The sequence below is a fragment of the Lynx rufus genome, unplaced genomic scaffold (genome assembly GCF_022079265.1).
Source record: "Lynx rufus isolate CCGP_SWC_20201006 ecotype Redwood Valley unplaced genomic scaffold, mLynRuf1.p SCAF_7, whole genome shotgun sequence".
In the NCBI taxonomy this organism is placed as follows: domain Eukaryota; kingdom Metazoa; phylum Chordata; class Mammalia; order Carnivora; family Felidae; genus Lynx; species Lynx rufus.
In genome coordinates this window covers 14,510,796-14,531,622 of record NW_025814889.1, presented here as the reverse complement: position 1 = coordinate 14,531,622, position 20,827 = coordinate 14,510,796, and the positions used below count along the sequence as shown (strand labels likewise).

Sequence of the window (20,827 nt, the reverse complement as noted above, 5' to 3'; positions counted from 1 at the left end):
TTTTTTTAATTAGAAATTTTTTAAAAAACACACATAGGCAGTAATTTGGAGATCAACCTCAGCAATATTTTTTCTGGATTTGTCTCCTCAAGGGAAACAAATTAAAATCTGTTGGGACTACCATCAAACTAGAAAATTTTTACACAGCAAAGGAAACCAACAAAACAAAGAGGCAAGCACCAAATGAGAGAAGATATTTGCAAGTCATATATCTGGTAAGGGGTTATTATCTAAAATATTAAAAGAACTCCTACAACTCAACACCCCCCCCAAAAGAATCCCAATTTTAAAATGAGCAGAACACCTCTATACACATCTTCCCAAAGAAGACCTATAGGGGGCCAACAGACAACATGAAAATATGCTCAATGTCACATTAGTTGAAATGTATATGTGGTAAATGCAAATCAAAATCATGATAAGATATCCCCTCTAGTAGCAAAAACACAAGAAAAAAGGGTTGGCAAGGATGTGGAGAAAAATGGAAAAAAAGGAATCCTTGTACACTGTTGGTGGTGCATACAGGTTCATACACGCTGGCACATTGTGGACAACAGTAGTGAGTTTCCTCAAAATATTAAAAATACAAGTACCACACGATCCAGTAATTCCATTCCTGGATATTTACCAGAAGATAAGGAAAACATTGATTTGGAAAGATATATGCCCCCCGTATGTTTACTGCAGCATTATTTATAGTAGCCAAGATATGGAGACAACCTAAGTGTCTATAGAAGAACAGATAAAAATGTGGTATATACACATAGGAATATCAGCCGTAAAAAAGAATGAAATCTTGTCATTAACAACATGGATGGACCTACAGGGCATAAGGCTAAGGGAAATAAGCCAGAGAGAGAAAAACACCATATGATTTTACTTATGTGTAGAATCTAAAAAACAAATGAACAAGCCAACAATATAACAATGATGACAAAGACAAGACAAACAGACTCAGGGGGAACAAATTGATGGTTGCCAAAGAAGAGGAGGTTGGGGGGATGGGAAGAGGGTCATGAGGTAGTAACTTCAGTTCTAAAATTTAAGCCACAGGGAATTCAGTCAATAAATATTGTAATACACTTCTCATGGTAAACATTTTGTATCCTATAGAATTATTGAATCACTGTTTAATGCCTGAAACTAATTTGATAGTATATATCAACTACAATTAAAAATTAAAAGTAAAATGTCTTTCTAAATTGCTAAAGACACTTCTGTTGGTATCAGACAGCCTGGATTCAAATCCTACCTCTGTTACTCAGCTGTGTGATTTTGGGAAAGTTCCTAACCTCAGTTTTCTCCTCCCTAAAATGGACTTACATCTAGTTTACATGGTTATTCAGTTACTCTGTAAATTGACCATGTTGTTAAAAAAAAAAAAAATGGCATAGAGCTTATTCAGTTTCCTTCAAAGCACTGAATTCTACATAAATGGTATTTGAAATGACAGACACAAGTTTGTGCATTACACACCATGGGATTTGTTTTATTTTCTCTTACTCTCTTTCTTTTCCCTTGTATAATTAATTTTCTTTTACATTTTATTTTTTTGAGTGAGAAAGAGTACGAGTGGGGGAAGCACAGAGAGAGAGGGAGACACAGAATCTGAAGCAGGCTCCAGGCTCTGAGCTGTCAGCACAGAGCCCAATGTGGGGCTCAAACTCAAATGATGAGATCATGACCTGAACCAAAGTCAAATGTTTCACCGACTGAGCCACCCAGGCGCTCCTCCCTGGTATATTTCAGGAGGCAACCTTGTTTGGGCCAGGGCTCTATTTTTTGATATAAAAAGAGCCCTTTAAATGCTATTTTTTTAAGTTGATGAGATATATTGACTGCCATCTTTTGTCTGATTTTAGTGTGCTGCATTTGTGTAACCTTTGAGAATAATTTTACTTGAGATATTTACTATTCATCAGTCGTTAGACATTCTCCAGAAATTGCCTTTTGTTCAGTCTTCTCTGTTCCTCTGAAATGATACCATTTTCTTCTCTGTTCCTTTGTTGCTTCCCCTTTTCCCCCTTTTGTCACTGCGGCGCTTTACCTTATGGTCGCACAGTTATCACTCTGTTTTAGGCGCCCAGCCATAGTTTTTCCATATCCCACCACCATGTTTGTTTTGTAGCTTTTCTATCATTTGTAATAAAAGTGGCTCTGCAGGAGAAGCCATAAAGTACTCCCTTCTTTCTGAACTTAGTATGTTTACAAAGCATTTCTGGTTGAACCAAGGTGCCTGGATGGAGTACTTTGTTGAAACGTGAAGTTAGGACTAGGTTGAATAATTAAATGTGACAAATGTTCTTGAGCGCAAGTTGTGTCAAGCACTGTGCTAGCTCTGGGGTTAGGGAATCGCTGCAGTGCAGGAGCTCCTATCTATCAGGGAGCCAGATGAACAAACCAGTAGTAACACTAAGGTGAAGAGGCCAAGGAATACTGAAACAGGAAAATGTCGTAACTTAGCCTAATGACAAAAGTACTTTTTTCTATGTGTTATATTAAATTGCAGCTATATGTTAGTAAATTTTTTTTTAATTTATGCTCAAGTTCGTTGGCCTACAGTATAGTCTTGGCTTCATGAGTAGAATCCAGTGATTCATCTCTTACGTATAACACCCAGTGCTCATCCCAACAAGTTCCCTCCTTATTGTCTGTGGCACATTTAGCCCATCCCTCACCCAACACCCTCCAGCAACCCTGTTTGTTCTCTGTATTTAAGCATCTCTTATGGTTTGCCTCCCTCTCTGTTTTTATCTTATTTTTCCTACCCTTCGCCTATTTCATCTGTTGAGTTTCTCAAATTCCACATATGAGTGAAGTCATAAGATGTCTTTCTCTAATTTCACTTAGCATAATACCCTCCGGTTCTATCCATGTTGTTGTTGCAAGATTTCATTGTTTTTATCACCGAGTAATACTCCATTGTATATATATACCACATCTTCTTTATCCATTCATCCATCGATGGACATTTGGGCTCTTTCCTTACTCTGGCTATTGTTGATAGTGCTGCTATAAACATTGGGGTGCATGTGCCCCTTTAATCAGCACTCCTGTAACCTTTGGATAAATTCCTAGTAGTGCAATCCCTGGGTCATAGGGTAATTCTATTTTTAATTTTTTTGAGGAACCTCCATACTGTTTTCCAGAGTGGCTGCACCAGCTTGCATTCCCACCAACAGTGCAAAAGAGATCCCCTTTCTCCACATCCTCGCCAGCATCTGTTGTTTCCTGATTTGTTAACTTTAGCTGTTCTAACCAATGTGAGGTGGTATCTCAGTGTGCTTTTGATTTGTATTTCCCTGATGATGAGCGACGTTGAGCATCTTTTCGTGTGTCTGCCATCTGCATGTCTTTTTTGGAAAAGTGTCTCTGCATGTTTTCTGCCCATTTCTTCACTGGATCATTTATTTCTTGGGTGTCAAGTTTGGTAAGTTCTTTACAGATTTTGGATACTAACCCTTTATCCAGTATGTCATTTGCAAACATCTTTTCCCATTCTGTCACTTGCTTTTTAGTTTTGTTGATTGCTTCCTTTGCTATACAGAAGCTTTTTATCTTGATGAGGTCCCTATAGTTCATTTTTGCTTTTGTTTCCCTTGCCTCTGGAGACATGTCAAGTGAGAAGTTGCTGCAGTCAAGGTCCAAAAGGTTGCCTGTTTACTCCTGTAGGATTTTGATGGTTTCCTGTCTCACATTTAGGTCTTTCACCCATTTTGAGTTTATTTTTGTGTATGTGTAAGAAAGAGGTCCAGGTTCATTCTTCCATGTGGCTGTCCAGTTCTCCCAGAACCATTTGCTTAAAAAGATGGTCTTTTTTTCCATTGGATACTCTTTCCTGCTTTGTTGAAGATTAGTTGGCCATACGTTCGTGGGTCCATTTCTGGGTTCTCTCTTCTATTCCATTGGTCTGTGTGTCTCTTGTTGTGCCAATACCATACTGTCTTGATGATTACAGCTATGTAATACAGGCTGAAGTCTGAGATTGTGTTGCCTCCAGCTTTGGTTTTCTTTTTCAACATTACTTTGGCTATTGGGGATCTTTTGTGGTTCCATACAAATATTAGGATTATTTGTTATAGCTCTGTGAAGAATGCTGGTGCTATTTTGATTGGGATTGCATTGAATGTATAGATTGCTTTGGGTAGTATTGACATTTTAACAATATGTGTTCTTCCTATCCATGAGCATGGAATGTTTTTCCATGTCTTTGTGTCTTCTTCCATTTATTTCATAAGCTTTCTGTAGTTTTCAGTGTACAAATCTTTGATCTCTTTGGTTAGGTAAAAGGTATTTTATGGTTTTTGATGCAATTGTAAATGGGATCAACTCCCTGATATCTCTTTCTGTTGTTTCATTATTGTTGTACACAAATGCGACCGATTTCTGTACGTTGATTTTATATCCTGCGACTTTGCTGAACTCCTGTATCAGCTCTAGGAGTTTTTTGGTGGAGTCTTTTCGGGTTTTCTGCATAGAGTATCATGCCATCTGCAAAGAGTGAAAGTTTGACTTCTTTGTCGATTTGGATGCCTTTTATTTCGTTTTGTTGTCTGATTGCTGAGGCTAGGATTTCCAACACTATTAAACAGTGGTAAGAGTAGACATCCCTGTCATGTTCCTGATCCCGGGGAAAGCTTTCAGTTTTTCCCCATGGAGGATGATATTAGCTGTGGACCTTCCATATGTGGCTTTTATGATGTTAAGGTATGTTCCTTCTATCCTGACTTTGAGAATTTTTATTAAGAAAGATGCTGTAGGGGCGCCTGGGTGGCTCAGTTGGTTGAGCGTCCAACTTCGGCTCAGGTTATGATCTCACAGTCTGTGATTTTGATCCCTGCATCTGGCTCTGTGCTGATAGCTCAGAGCTGGAGCCTGCTTCAGATTCTGTGTCTCCCCCTCTCTCTGCCCCTTCCCTGCTCATGCTCTGTCTCTGTCTCAAAAATAAATAAAAAACATGAAGAAAAAAAAAAAAGGATGCTGTATTTTGTCAAGTGCTTTTTCTGCATCTATTAACAGGATCACATGGTTCTTCTCATTTCTTCTATTGTGATATATCACATTGATTGATTTGCAAATATTGAACCAGCTCTGCAGCCCAGAAATGAATCCCACTTAATTTATGGTGAATAATTCTTTTAATATACTGTTGAATTTGATTTTCTAGTATCTTGTTGAGAATTTTTGCATCCCTGTTCATCAGGGATATTGGCCTGTAATATCTATAGTTTGGGATATTAGTTTGGGGTCTTTAGTTTGGGAATCAAGGTAATGCTGCCTTCATAGAATGAGTCTGGGAGCTTTTCTCTTTTTGCAACAGTTTGAGAAGAATAGGTATTAACTCTGCTTCCAGTACAATTCCCCTGGGAAGCCATCTGGCGCAGGACTCTTACTCATTGGGAGATTTTTGATCACCGATTTGATTTCTTGGCTTGTCGTGAGTCTGGTAAAATTTTCTATTTCGTCCCATTTGAGTTTGATAGTATGTGAGTGTCTAGGAATTTGTCCATTTCTTCCAGATTATCCACTTTGTTGGCATATAATTTTTCATAGTATTCTTTAATAATTGTATTTTTGTGGTGTTGGTTGTGATCTCTTTCATTTGTGATTTTATCTATTTGGGTTCTCTTTTTCTTCTTGAGAAGTCTGGCTAGGGGGTTTTATCAATTTTTACTCTTTTAAAAAAAAACAGCTCTTAGTTTCATTAATCTGTTCTACTGGTTCTTTGGGGTTCTGTATGGTTTATTTCAACTCTAATCTTTATTATTTCTCTTCTTCTGCCGGCTTTGGTCTTTCTTTGCTACTGCCTTTCTAGCTCCTTTAGGTGTAAAGTTAGGTTGTGTATTGGGGACCTTTGTTGCTTCTTGAGATAGGTGTGAATTGCAATGTATTTTCCTCCTAGAACTGCCTTTGCTGCATACCAAAGGGTTTAGACTGTCAAAATGTTTTCATCTTCATTTGCCTCTATATATTTTTTTAATTTCTTCTTTAATTTCCTGGTTGACCCGTTCATTCTTTATTAGAATGTTCTTTTTTTTTTTAAGTTTTTATTTATTTATCCTCAGAGAGACAGAGACAGCATGAGCAGGGGAGGGGCAGAGAGAGAGAGAGAGAGAGAGAGAGAGAGAGAGAGAGAGAATCCTAAGCAGGCTTCATGCTTCCAGCACAGAGCCCAATATGGGGCTTGAACTCATGAACCATGAGATCATGACATGAGCCAAAATCAAGAGTTGGACCTTTAATCAGCTGAGCCACCCAGATGCCCCTAGTAGGATGTTCTTTAACCTCCATGCATTTGAGGGCTTTCCACGTTTTTCTGTAGTTGATTTCAAGTTTCATAGTGTTGTGACCTGAAAATAGGCATGGTATAATAATCTCAGTCTTTTCATTCTTTCTGAGGGATGTTTTGTGATCCAGCATGTCATCTATTTTGGAGAATGTTCCATGTGCACTCGAGAGGAATGTGTATTCTGCTTTTGGATGAAAAGTTCTGAATATATCTGTTAAGTCCATCTGGTCCAATGGTCATTCAGTGCTGTTGTTTCCTTATTGATTTTCTGCCTAGATGATTGTTGTAAGTGGAGTATTAAAGTCCCCTATAATTATGGTATTATTATCTGTACATTTGTTTACATTTGTAATTAATTGATTTATATATTGGGTACTTTCACGTTTACAATTGTTAGCTCTTCTTGATGGATAGACCCTTTAATTATGATATAATGTTTCATCTCTTGTTACATTATAGTCTTTGTTTGAAAATCTAGTTTGTCTGATATAAGTATGGCTACTCTGGCTTTCTTTTGCCATCCATTAGCATGATAGATGGTTCTCCATCCCCTCACTTTCAATCTGCAGGTGTCCTCAGGTCTAAAATGAGGCTCTTGTAGGCGGAATATAGATGGATCTTTTTTTTTTTTAATCCAGTCTGATACCCTGTGTCTTCTGACACTGTTTCAGTGGACAGGACTGGTACTAACCTTATGAATCTACCCTAGTAGGTTAAGGCCCATTGGTCCCTATCTGCTTTCAGAATTCTCTTTTCATCTTTGTATTTTGCCAGTTTCTCTATGTCATGGTGTTGACCTGTTTTTGTTGATTTTGAGGGGAGTTCTGTGTGACTCTTGGATGCCTGTTCCCTTCCTCAGATTGGGGAAGTTCTCAGCTATAATATGTTCAAATAAACCTTCTGCCCCTTTCTCTTGCTCTTCTTCTTCTGGAACTCCTATGATGTGGATATTATTTTGTTTCCTGGAATCACTTAGCTCTCTAATTTTCCTCTTGTGATCTAGTAATTTCCTTTCCCTCTTTTTTTCAGCTTCATCCTTTTCCATAATTTTATCTTATTTCACCTATTCTCTCCTCTGCTTCTTCCATCCTTGCTGTCAATGTGGCTAGTTTATTTTGCATCTAATTTATAGCATTTCTTAATTGATCATAACTAGTTATGTCTTTGATCTCTGCAGCAATAGATTGCCTGCTGTCTCCTATGTTTTTTTCCCAACCCCAGCTGATAGCCTTAAGACTGCTCTTCTCAATTCTTGTTCAGATACATTGTTTATATCTGTTTTGAGCAATTCTCTGGCTATCATTTCTTCCCGGATTTTCTTTTAATGAGAATTCTTCCATTTTGGGATTTTGGCCAGGTTTTTGTCTTTTACATGTTTTAAAAGCTTGTTATGTGTCCTGCACCTGTGAGTACTACTATATTAAAAAGGGGTAATACATTGTCCAGGGCCTGGCTTTTCGGGAAGTGTTTTTCGAGTGTGTTGCACGTATTCTGTTGTATTTTGGCTGCTCTGTCACACTGCTCAGTCCTCTGCAAAGCTGTCCCTTGCTTCTAGTGGTGGAGTGCTTGGACCCTCTGCCAGGTGTGCTTTGATTTGTTCGTTGAAGTAACCCTGGAAAAAAGGAAAGGGAGGGGGAGCCTGATCCCAAACAAAGAGAAAAATGAAAGTGGGGGGAAAAAAGACCAAGCTGAGAAGCTTAAAAAAAAAAAAAAAAAAAAAAAGTGCCTGGCTTAATCCATAGAGAGTGAAAAGAAAATAAAGGAGATATATAAAAGGTGTAAAAAGAATAGAGTGAAAACGCCTGATTAAACAAACATAAATATAAATATAACACAAAAATAATAATAGTTGTCTGTTGGTGCCAGGGATCAGTGGCTGTGCTGGTTTGGAGGAGAGGCCGTCTGGTTTCTGTCAGTGTCAGTAGATAAGCAGTTACCAGGCACGGCGGGGCAGGATTTGGTGTAAGCCGGTCCTGCCACCACTAGGGGCCGCTGTCCTTTCTGGCCTATTCCCTGAAGCCCCACCGTGTTGGTGATGGGGAGAAAATTTGGTCTCCCACCGCAGTCTCCCTTCCCCCCACCAAGTGTGTCAAACCACACTGTAGTGGCGGCCCTCACAGAGCGGGCACTCAGCCTGTCCTGCTCCACTGTCTCCCCAGCCTCCTAGGCCTAAGCCGGGATACAAAACCTGATGTCTGAAAGGATCCCACACCCCTGGTTCCAGGTAGCACCACTGGTGCTGATGAAAGGCCTTTGGCTGGCGCCTGCAGGGTCTTTGGCCCTTAGAGAGGCAATAAACCCTCCTCCCACATTCCTGGAGGAAGGAGACTATTCTTTCCCGTGTGCCCCTGAGATCCCTACCGCACCCTCCCCCCCCACAGGCATGCACACGGGGGCAGCTCCTGTCTGGAGAAAGCTGCCCACTTTTGAAACCTCCATTCTTCAGCTCCTAAGTCTGTTTGCAAAATAGGAACTGTCACTCTCCGTATTTCTTTTTCCCCAGTCTGTGGTCTGGAGAGGTTTTCCTCTTGTACTAACGCAATACCGCAGTTTCACAATCTGTCTTTCCCTTTTGTGTCTCCACAGAAGGGGTTCCCTCTTCTCCATACCTACATCCTTTTATCTCCCCTAGTTCACATACAGGCACCTCCTCCTGCCAAGCTGTCTCCCTCCCATTGTCGAGTTCCTTCTGCCACTCCACAGATTGATGTCCTGAGTGTGCCAAGTGATCTGACCTCATCCCCCCACTTCTCCACCTTAACTCCTCCCCTTACATTTTTATTTTTTTTTTTTAAATTTTTTTTTTTTAATTTTTTTAACGTTTATTTATTTTTGGGACAGAGAGAGACAGAGCATGAACGGGGGAGGGGCAGAGAGAGAGGGAGACACAGAATCGGAAACAGGCTCCAGGCTCTGAGCCATCAGCCCAGAGCCCGACGCGGGGCTCGAACTCACGGACCGCGAGATCGTGACCTGGCTGAAGTCGGACGCTTAACCGACTGCGCCACCCAGGCGCCCCACATTTTTAAAAAGATTAGGTAAAGTATAATACAACACAACATTTAGTAAAAATAATTATTTGACTAAATAAATGGCGTTAAACATCTTTAAATCTCAGTTTTATTTTCTATTCCCAAGAAACTTGACTCTCTTACACCTACAGTGGTTTGAATATGTACGGTCCTAAGGGCCGTCGTGTTCTGCCCAACCCTAACCCCCATCTCCTCACAAGCAATCTCCTGTCTTCTCTGTTAATTCCTGATATTTGCTTTCCATCTGCAGCATCAGATGGGCAAGTCTGTTGTCTTTCAGAACAGAAATCATGATTGGTGCAAATGTTTTTTAGCTTAGGAAATTACTCACTGAACTATCGTTCTTCTGCATCACTGATTTTTTACATTGAGTTATTCCTCCACTCAGCCTTTAGGAACTTGATGCTTTTTACAAGCTTTTGATAAAAATAATTTATTTTTTATTGACTTACTGATTTACTAGATAGATAGCATGAGTGAGGCAGAGAAAGAATTCCAAGCAGGCTCCGGGCTGTTAGTGCAGAGCCCTACATGGGACTTGAACTCACGAACTGTGAGATCATGACCTGAGCTGAGATCAAGAGTCTGACGCTTAACAGACAGAACCACCCAGGCACCCCCCCCCCACAAATTCTGATTTTTAAACACACAGCTTTTCCCCCTTCAAGTCCTTTCAAACACAGTTTAATCATATTCAAATATTTACATGGTAACTGCTTAGGATCACAACTGGTACACTCCCTTGTGTTCTCCCACCTCCTGGTCCCCCTTCTTCTGAGCTTTAAAACCAATGGAAGTCCATTTTATGTTTATCTGCTTAATTTAGCGATGCATTCAAGCTCTAGGGTGTTTCTTAGGTTTGTTCAGTCAGCAAATGGTACTCACATTCCCTCTGCTGTCTTGAGATCTTATCAGTGTCTCTATTTCCGTATTCTTCAAGGAATTCGTTGCCTAAATACTAGATGATTTAAGTTTCATTTGCTCTCAGACTTAAGAATTTCTTAAAGAATTTGTCTGATTTTTGATTTGATATGATTAAAGAATAAAGTAACATCAAAATTAAGGTTTTAAAAAGGTAAGCAATTTCCAAATCGCCTCTTCTCATCCTGAGTATAGTAAAAGTCTTTGAAAATTACATTACCATCTAGCTTTAAAGTACTGTATGTACCAATGTAGAATACTGGCTTGCTGGTGACTGTTATTCTCCAGAATGTCTGTGTTTAAGATACTCGTAGGTATCTTAAAAATATGTTGGAATGTTTATGCTTGAGGTTAATCACAGTTGAGCCAAAAAGGTTGTTTGTTTTCCTGGTTGTTCTTTGCATAGATTATACAGTCAGTTAGCCAAGGTTCTCGTTATGGCAAGAAGAGAGAAAACTGCCCACCATTCAGTGCTCATGGAGAACACTGTAATACAGAGGGTTTCTCTCAAGTGGATATACATGATAGCTGGAAAGCAGGGAAACCGATACAGAGAAACGTTCCTGTCAGCGAGTGGCCAAAGCCTATTTTACATTTCGAGTGCTGGTTTTAGCTCTGACTTAGCTAAGCAGATTGCTTTTCAAACTCATCAGTGTTAGGCTTACAGAGCTCGAGTCCTTTCACAAGTACCTTGAAACGAGTTTACTCTGTATACCTCAAATTATTGATAACTTGACAATTTGGAATAAAACCTCCACTTTTTAAAACTGTACTTTTTAAATTATCCTAAATGATTCTTTGCCTTGAGTCCAGGCCAGTTTTGCTTCAAATGGGTAAGCATCTACTTGAGAGGTTTAGACTTGAAAGTCTTCATTTCCTTTCTGATAGAGACAGAGTATATGCCACATCGTGAAAGAACAGCTACATTTTATTCTGTAGAATTACGGAAGCATGGCTTTTGTACATCTTGTTCTCCATGAAAAGACTTTGTTTTGAACTTATCTAATTCCTGAAAAGGATATTGTGTTGGAAGTTGATTTAAAGCTGAAACAGTCTTCAAGAATGAGTAAATGGGTAGAGAAACTCAGGCACTGCACATTTAAGGCAATGAACTTGCTTGTTAAAACTGTGATTTCAAATTGACCTACACGCTTTCTTTGTGTGTCATGTTCCATTGCCTCATCTGAATTTGGGCCATTTCCCAATGCTGTTCCCTCAACAAGCCCAAGAAAAGGAATATTTTCCACAAACGAGTCTTCATCAACCATTTGACTCTATTCTGAATTTTTCCCATTAAATCTATGGCTTTTATTTAAATCAAGTCTGTTACAGGGATAGCTCTCGGTCTTATATTGTCAAATACCTAAATAACAGCTCATAATTAACATTCTTTCAAAAAGCTAAATGACGTTATAACTAAAGGAATTTGTTGGTAAAGACTGATTTTCATTGGATTTCTTAAAGGGAATATAAAAGTTCACATTGTTTTATTCAAAGACATCCCTAATTATTAAATAATTACCGTAACTTTAAATAGAGAAAGAAACTTCTTTTCATTGAAATTTGTAAGCCTGTTTAAGAAGTCATTTGGCTTTAAAGTCTCCTTGGAATTCTCAGGTACAAGGCATGTGGAATTTTTTTATTAGAAGCTCACCTTAAAATGAATCTTTGCCTCTGTGCCCAAGAAAACTAAAAGAAGAGAGTGTCTGGTAACAATAGCCACAATTGCCTCTTACATGGTTTTTCTCATGGCAGGTCTTAGCAAAACTCTTATTCCAAAATGTTTTTGCTAATTTTTTCCCCAGATAATGGATTCATACCTGAATCACTTCTAGAAGATGTGATGAAAGCATTGGACCTCGTTTCAGATCCTGAATAGTAAGCTAAATAGGAAGTGTTATTTAAGTGACTCAGACTCTGTTGCTTTTAAAACATTAGAAGTTGAAGTAGGTGAACTAGTCCAGTAAATGGTATAATCCTAATTACTCTGTGTGTGCTAAACTGATTTCCAAGTGGAGACCATCTTGTTTATATCACTGTAATTTGCAAAAGAAAACTGAATTCAGGCAATTTTGGTTACAATTCGTAGGGAAAGGAGGGAAAAAGTTTTGTGGTGTTTTTTTTCCCGTATTCTTACATAGGTGGCTGTATATCATCTACCTAATTTTCCTTTCTTCATCAGAATACATAACATACCTTGAATTGTGAAGTTAGTACACTTGAGTTAGATTGTTTTTCTAGAAGTAGCTGACAGATTGGACTGAGTTCTTCATTCTGTATATTGGTCCAGTCACATTTATAATATGTGATGGCCTATAAACTAACAGGACCCTATTAAGGATTAATGAATTAAACATATTAAATATGACCTTGCCTATTTGTTTCATGTCCTAACCTGCTGCCCTTACTCAGACATTCAAATGTCTTACCCTTTGCATAGTATATATAATAAGGTATAATTAACCTGGCGTTTATAACTTGGGAGAGAAGGCGGAAAATGAAAATTTTCTAAAAAGACCATTTTCACTTTTAAAACTTTGCCTTCTTTCTGGTTACATATAACACCTTTCACCAGCCTTGGCTACACCTGCATGTTAAGGGCCAAGCAAAGCAGCCTTCAATCCAGGCCGCTCCTGAAACAATATGGTCCTTGCCCCTGCTCTAAGTCACTGCACTTGAGCTCTTTGAGAATTATCCTACCTCTTTACCCTTCAGCTTACATTGACTAAGAATTTCAAGGTTCCCTCTCATTTGGTTCTTAAAGGTAAGATTTTTAGAGATGTTTCTGATTATCTGATGTAGCACTGCCTTTCAATGTTGTTCTTTTTTTCTCTTTGAGCTTAAAATAAACATTTTTTAAGGTTAAGTGCTTCATTTGATTGTTAAATGCAGACATACCTATGAAGCAAAGAGAATTTGCCTTTGGGAGGTTATAAGCCTGAGTTTATAAGCCGAGGTTTTTAAATTACTTTACCTAATAAGGAACAATATTCCAAAGTCATCATCGTAATTTAAATTCTAAATAGTAACAGATCACTCTGGTTTAAAAATAACCAAGTTTTGGCAAATTAGATGTCATTCCTGTGTATTTGTCATTAAGGGTCTAAAAAGAACAGTTCTTAGGATTTTTGGCAGTCAGATGTGTTACAGTGCTAGTAATTTAATCATGAAAGAAGAAAAGTGAGTTTTTCCTTTGGTATCCACTGTTTTCCTTTTTCTTCTTCTTCTTCTTCCTATAGTATAAATCTCATGAAGAATAAATTAGATCCAGAAGGATTAGGAATCATATTATTGGGTCCATTCCTCCAAGAATTTTTTCCTGATCAGGTAACATGGTTGAAGAAATTCACTTACGGTTTTGTTCCATTGGGATGAGCGTTTTTTGATTGTCTGTTTCAGTACAGTAATGCAACACTTGTGGGGTGGGGGTAGTGGAAAAGTGTACGCACATCAGTATATACATACCATGATACTGTTCTTCTAGAGGAAGCATAACATTCAGAAGTATGTGGAGTAAAAAGACAAAGATGCTCTTTATCCACTTGCACCCCTGTTTTCCTTCTCTCAGGTCACTGTTGTTCATAGATGGTCTGCATCGTTTTAGAATTTTTAAATAAAGATAAAGAGGTTCATATGTAGTGGAAACTGCTGAGGTCCAGGAGAATTTTAGTTGAGTGAAAGAAGAACCTTTGAGTGGAGCCGTTTCCTGTTAGGACAGGTGTTCCATCAGCATCGTTGACAAAGCCAGTTGTACAGCCTCTGCCTGTGTCTTCTTCATGCTTCCTATCCCAGTGAAGGATTTTACTGCCAAACCAAATACTTGAGTCAGGTGTATGGGGATCATTTCATCAGATACCAGCCTGGCTTAAGTTAAAGATTATTGTTTGAATAGAAATGCCAGTTTCTCTTTCACCTGTCTTACAAAGGAGACATACTGTCAAGAAGCAAAATTAGAACAAAATAATGGAGGGAAAATGTCAAGATAGAATTGTTAATTTGATATTTCAGGTTTAAATTATCTTTAACAGAGTAGACGATATTACTGACCTTCACCCTCGGTAATTAAAAAAGAAAAAGGAACCCACATTTTCTAAATCTGGATCGCTTACCACGAGTAAAGAAAGTGGGGTGAATTTCAAAAAGTAACTTTATCACAAGATCTCTATTAGACTTCTCAAAATTTGGGTAAACGCTTCATGAAAAAAAATTTTTCTTTTTCCGGACATGACTAGAATGTCCACTGGGTTGTGATGGCCAATCTGTTCACACTCCCAACTACCAGCGTTTTCTGAAAGTTCTTTTCTGGAACCTAATACTCTGTTTTAGACAGCTTAATAAATGTTCAGTAAGTTATAGCACTTTATAGCATTAAATTAAAAATTGCACTAAATTTAGGGCAGGATTTTGAAAAGTGCTGGCGAAATGTAAATGAAGGGGGATAGTTACCATGTCTTTTGGAAATATACATCTTAGATATAATTAATTACATGATAGGACTTACAAGTATTCTAAGAACTCATTAGTTCGAGAACATTTTTTAATTGTAGTATTCCTTGAGCTAATTAAAGATAAATTTAGTCCCCTTGCCTTTCAAAATGTAATCTTCCAGAGCTTGTCAGAAATGCAGATTCTTGGGTTCATCCCCAGCCCTAGGGAATCAGAAGCCCTCCAGAGGATTCTAATGGTGCCATTGTTTGAGACCTGCTGCTTCAGAGGAAGACTTGTCACATCCCCACCTAGTCACATTCATTTATACTGCTTTGTACCCAACACATCAATATGGGAACACTCAGTAAAGTTGTAAAACTGGGCTCAGAAGGACAGCCAGGAAAACATTTCTCTAACTTCTGTAATCTCTACAAATGCTTAAAGTAGGCAGTAGGGAAGAGCCTTTCTTTGCCTCAAGGAGAGGCAGATTGGAGGGGAGGGCGGGTGGAATACAGGTAAGCATTTCAAGGCAATTTGTTAATAATAATAATAGCAGAAGCAGCTACCATTTTTTGAGCTCACAACTGTGCGTGAGGTACTGTCTTATAAATTAGGTGCTATTTTCACCCATTTTGGCCATGAGGAAGTTGAGGATTAGAGAATTTCAGAAAAATGCTTGAGGTCATACAGCTAGACCGTGGCTGATTGAGGAGTCCAGAGTAGGTGCTTTGCCACCATGTCACCCTACCTTCTGCTGGTATTTCAGTATTTTCTCCCAGTTGTTAGGTGGAACTAAAGAATATAGATTGTGTAGCCAGGACAGTGAAATACTTTCTAAGTTAAGGTACATTAACTCTGAAAAATAAGCAGCCAAATTATCTAAGTAACTAATTATATTGACTGATGTAAACAATTAAGAAAATGATCAAGTTATTTTTCTATTTCTTGTAAAAGCATTTTGAGTGGGATAGAATTTTTGGTAGAAAACTTAGATTTATTAGACCTTGAAAAATGAGAAGAAAGGAGTTTTTAAAAAAATGAATGTGCAAAGAGCTGAGCACACCAGGTCTTTTCATGGGAAATGACTAATATGTCTGTCCTAACAGAGAATTCAGGAAAGTGAATAGCCGGAGATTCAGCTGAAAAGATAGACTAGGTCCTGTATCTTAGGATGCTTCATGGCAAAGCACAGCCTGAATTGACTGAAGTCGGGGGGAAGGTCAGAGCTGCGGGGAGTAGCTTAGACAAACTCAAGAACTGAAGCAGCGAGCCTCCAGGAAGGCAGTCGGGCCCTCTCCCATCCTTGCCAGCATTCCTAGCATCTCTCTTCTCTACATTCCAAAACGAACAAATTCTAAGGCAGACTGCAGGACCAGCTTCTGTCCCATGTGCATCCTTGTATCCAATACGGCAAGGAAAACAAGGCCACAAGCCCTGTGGGAAATCACTGGAGCCAGGTGCGCTTGGTGGGGCCAGGCCACTGATGGCCTTGAATGCACCAGTTCAGAGAATTGAACTTGATCTTTAGCTGAGAACCCAGGATAAGGCAGCTGAGCTAACATCATCAGACATTCCTGCAAGTTTAGTATAATAGCAAGTTATAGGATTTCCTTTCTTTATTGGATGCTGTTATAGGCTCTGAACGCTATAGTTTTGCTTTTCATTTCCCACAAGGCTCTTTTCGCTATTTAAAAATTGACAGTATTTAGATGAAGTGGGTGGTGTGGAAACCCCTAATTTGATATTGTGAGCCAAATGAGAAGTACTGAGGTCTAGCTGTTGATTGCAGGTTGACAAAAAAGTGACGTTACTGTTCTTAGGTAGTTATTGAGAGGAACAAATTATTTACAACCAGAAAAAAAAAAGGCAGAGATAATATTTTACGAAACATATGGGTGTTTTGGAGTCTTATCCTTTAAGAAAATATATACTAATGCATGGCACACAGTTAAAAATATAAACTAGTATAGAAGAGCTTATAATAAAAATAAATACTTTCCCACTTTGCAACCTCTTCCCCAGAAGCAACTAGTTCAGCTCTTAGGTTTTTCTGGTAGATGACGTCTAGTAAGTTTCTTGCTTTATCAAACAATTCGCCAAAGAGTAGGGATTTAAGCAACTTGTGTTTTCGTTTCAACTGCTAATTAGAAATTGCCGAATATCAAAGTATAATTTAAAGTTTTAATAGTCTTTTATTTATAATAGGGTTCCAGTGGTCCAGAGTCGTTTACTGTCTATCACTACAATGGATTGAAGCAGTCAAATTATAATGAAAAGGTATGATAATTCACATAGTAATTTGTCTTCACCTGAGTTGGTAAATATATTCAGTATATGTTAGTCATCGAGATCCTCATTGGAGTTTTGGAACAATAGTTTCACTGTGACAAAACAGCTAACTTGATCTGCATATGTTTTATTGCTCTCTGCTATAGAGATATTACCAAACCAAGTTTCACCCAATGATAGTTACTGATCTGTTTAAATTAAGAAAGGGGTAATGGTAAGATTTTTGATTGAGGAAAATATTTTTAAGTATTTAATAACATAATAGCTACCATTTATTGAGCATTTACCTGGAATTCTATTAAATACTTTGTTTTATCTGAAGTTTCCCACCCTCCCTGTGGAGTAAGTATTGTTTGTGTATCCATCCCCATGTTACAGAGGAGGAAGTGGAAGCCCAGAGAGGTAAGCAGCTTGTCAAGGTCAAGCAGCCAGGAAATGGCAGAGCTAGGATTGCACTTGAGGTAGTCTACCCCGAAGCCTGCATTTGCACGTGCTCCACTTTGCTGCTTTCCTTTGTAAATCATTGACAACTGCACACAGGTGATTCACTTCCACATGTACTCTGGTTCTACCTGGTTTAAGTCAAAAGTTCGGGTAATTAGCTTTGTTTACACATAAAATATATAGGGAATATTTGCATTTATTCAGTTAGCTACTATTAGAAGGAATAAGGCCTAACATACCTTTTTAATTTGAAATACCCATGCTGGTTTCATAAGTAAATTGAGGATGGCTATACACAATCATAGTGTACATCAAATCTAAAACTGAGACTGAAAGTTACTTTTTCATAACGAAATATGAGTGCAAAGATTTTTTTCACAAATTAGAACAGAGCATCCAAGTTTTTTTTTTTTTTTTTGCTATAGATGTTGATGAGTGCTTCCTCTAGATTTTGAAGTTTTACATAACCTTGTAATAGGAGGTATTGTATGGTCATTAATTAGTTATTTGCCTACACAGTCCCTGCAAGGTAAGTCAAGTATTATTCATATTTTACAGATGAGGCATCAATGACAGGGAAATTAAGTGACTCACCAAGTCATTGGCAGAGCAGGGATTGGAACTGAGTTCCTGATTCCCAATAATGTCCTTGGTCTACTCGGCCATGCTACCTGTATATAGTAAGTTCTCAAATCATGCTCATGACAAGCATCTCACTAACACAAAGATCCGAAATCAAGTATTAATGGGACAACAGGATGTAAGTACTAGAAAGCAAAGCATGTATGTTGTTAAGTTGTATACATATATGAAACAGAAATACGATGAGCAGTACTACTTCCCACAGGGTAGGGTCCTACCAAAAATATCTGAGGCAATAAACAAACATTAGAATGCTGGCACTGTAGGAGGGAGTATGATCCAGCCACCACAGGCTGGCTGAGGCCACAGAGGTAGGTCCTAGTACTTTGCCCAAGAAGGTCTGCTCCAATGCCAGAAGCAAGTGAAGTTCCTTATGAAAAATAGGTCCTATTTTATCTGATAATTATAGTAAAACTACAGTTCACACTTTTCAAGTTTCTTTCATCAAAAGTAGAAATAGATTAACCAAAATAAAGATGCAAATGTGTTTTTACAGAAACTTGTTTCTTTGGGCTCCTTAGTCCAACAGCTTACAGCTTTTGCATTGGACGAACATAATTACAATCATGTGTATCCAACACTGAATATATAAAAATACTTATACGTACTTTGGAAGAAGGCAGTCTGTATCTGTTCCTTTTATAATTTGAGTTTCTCTTCACGAAATGAAATTGACTCATTTAATGTACACGGTGAGCCCATTTAATGAGTTCGGGTATTAGTATATTATTTCATAGAGAGTTCTAAAAGTTCATTGTAAATTAAAGTTTCTTCCAGTATCCAGCTGCCCATGTATATTTTATATGATCATTACCACTGTATATAAAATACCTGGTTAGTTTTATCTGTCAAGCATTTTCTACTAAGCAAATTGCATTGACACACATTCAAGTTGCCTCCAGTTCTGGAACCCTAACACTTTTAAATTCAGAATATATACCTTTGTTTCTGTTACAGTGCCTTCGTTATATAAATAAACATTTCTTCCAAGTGGTGTATGTTAATTAAAGGATGATTATCGGAAACAACCTGCATGTGCTTCAGGATTCACATAGACTTTTTGTTTCCTTTAAATCATGAGCTAAAAATCAACTGATAAGCTCTCAGTTACAATGCCTATCACCCTCGTTTCCAAATATATTTTCCCATTAGTCAGCAGGCATTCTTGCTCATAATTTCTATCAAAGTAAAATTCAAGTTCCAGATGAAACAATATGCAATAGCTTGTTTGTCAGCATATCCCTCATAAGAATTTGCTAAGAATAGTGATTGACCTTTGTGTCTTGATTTTGTTCAACAGGTCATGTATGTTGAAGGGACTGCAGTGGTTATGGGTTTTGAAGATCCCATGCTACAGACAGATGACACTCCTATTAAACGCTGTCTCCAAACCAAATGGCCATACATTGAGTTACTGTGGACCACAGATCGCTCTCCTTCACTGAACTAACTTGCCTACGGATGTAGAAGAAAGTTCGTAATAGCAGATGTTGAAAGAGGGATGCAGGACAGGCGGTTGGCTACATTAAGCTATACACTGGTATCATCAACTGTAAATAACAATTAAAAACACATTTTCAGTGTTTAAGATAGTTTAAATTATTTGTTTTAAAGCTTTATGTTAAAGGTTACCCTATTTTAACTCTTTATGTGAAATTTACTAGCAAAATTAAGCTTTAATCAAAGTTCATCACTTTTACAGTCGGATAATTGGTCATTTATCAAATTAAAAACATCCTAATACTATATAGTATTTGTATATTGAGCAGAGTTACTCTTTATAAACTTCTACTTTGGGTTTTTATTTCATTCAGACACAGTTTATTATTTCAGTGATCCTGGCTTGCACTCTTTCAGCCTCCACATGGAAAGGCAGAAGAGTTCAATCTTATTTCTTTTCTAAAATCTGGTTTCCATTAGAAATACTGATAAATAACAAATTATCAACCTGGATTCTTTGCCAATTGGCTTAGCTCTGGCATGTTTATAAAAAGTAGAAACTATAAGGAAACATTACCATTTATTCACTGATATATAGAGAACATATTTCAAAAAAATGATAGGTAAGAGAATCTGTTTGATAGTCTTAACACTGTTAACTGTATTGCCAAATACACTTTTCCAAATTTGTCCCAGCAGCCTGTAAGCCAGCTTTCTTGTATATTTATGTGATAAATGCATGAGAACATCTGTTATTACATTAGTATATTGCATTATTTATTATTATCCTGGTGGATGGTCTAAATAAACACTTTTTTTAACTGTAGCTTTGCATTTCTTACATTAGCTACTCAGAAGAAACTAATACTTCACAGTGTTTCTGCCCAGCAAAAAGTTCTTGAGCTTTCTATGATGTACTCAACAACAAATGCCTTGAAAAGTGAGACCAAACCATATGCTGACCTAAGAGCTCTATAACTTAGCCAGCCCGGAGTGCTAGCACCTGAGTAGACAAAGCTTCAGAAGACCTATCCTGTCTAGAGAAATTTACTTCAGGTTTGTTGCCTAGCAATTTGAAATGTGAATAGCCAGAAATTGTTTCTTTCCTTCACTTGGGAAGTATTTGTCAAGAGAACTAAATTTTATCTTCACTGTTTAGCTGAAGGTGTATTTCCTCTGTGAATTTACTTGGGGTTTTATTTAATTGTCATAGATGTTAACTATTCTAATATAAGTAGACTTTAGCATAAGAAAAAAGTGGCACACGATTTTATGTATGACTTTTGGTGATATTATGTTCAGGACTGTGATTCTAGCTACTAAAATTACAGCTGTACAATGT

General features: G+C 37.9%; 1 protein-coding gene across 3 annotated transcripts in view; it reads left to right on the top strand.

Moving 5' to 3' along the window:
• Positions 1-20,311, top strand: part of MINDY3 (MINDY lysine 48 deubiquitinase 3) — a 97,242-nt gene extending 76,931 nt beyond the window's left edge. For all 3 annotated transcript variants that reach the window (XM_047067194.1, XM_047067196.1, XM_047067195.1), the window contains 4 exons: positions 12,048-12,120; positions 13,482-13,569; positions 16,876-16,947; positions 19,346-20,311. In XM_047067194.1, coding sequence (XP_046923150.1) covers positions 12,048-12,120; positions 13,482-13,569; positions 16,876-16,947; positions 19,346-19,495 — 383 coding nt within the window. In that variant the 3' untranslated portion in view covers positions 19,496-20,311. The remainder of the gene's footprint in view (positions 1-12,047; positions 12,121-13,481; positions 13,570-16,875; positions 16,948-19,345) is intronic.
• The last annotated feature ends 516 nt before the right edge of the window (positions 20,312-20,827 follow it).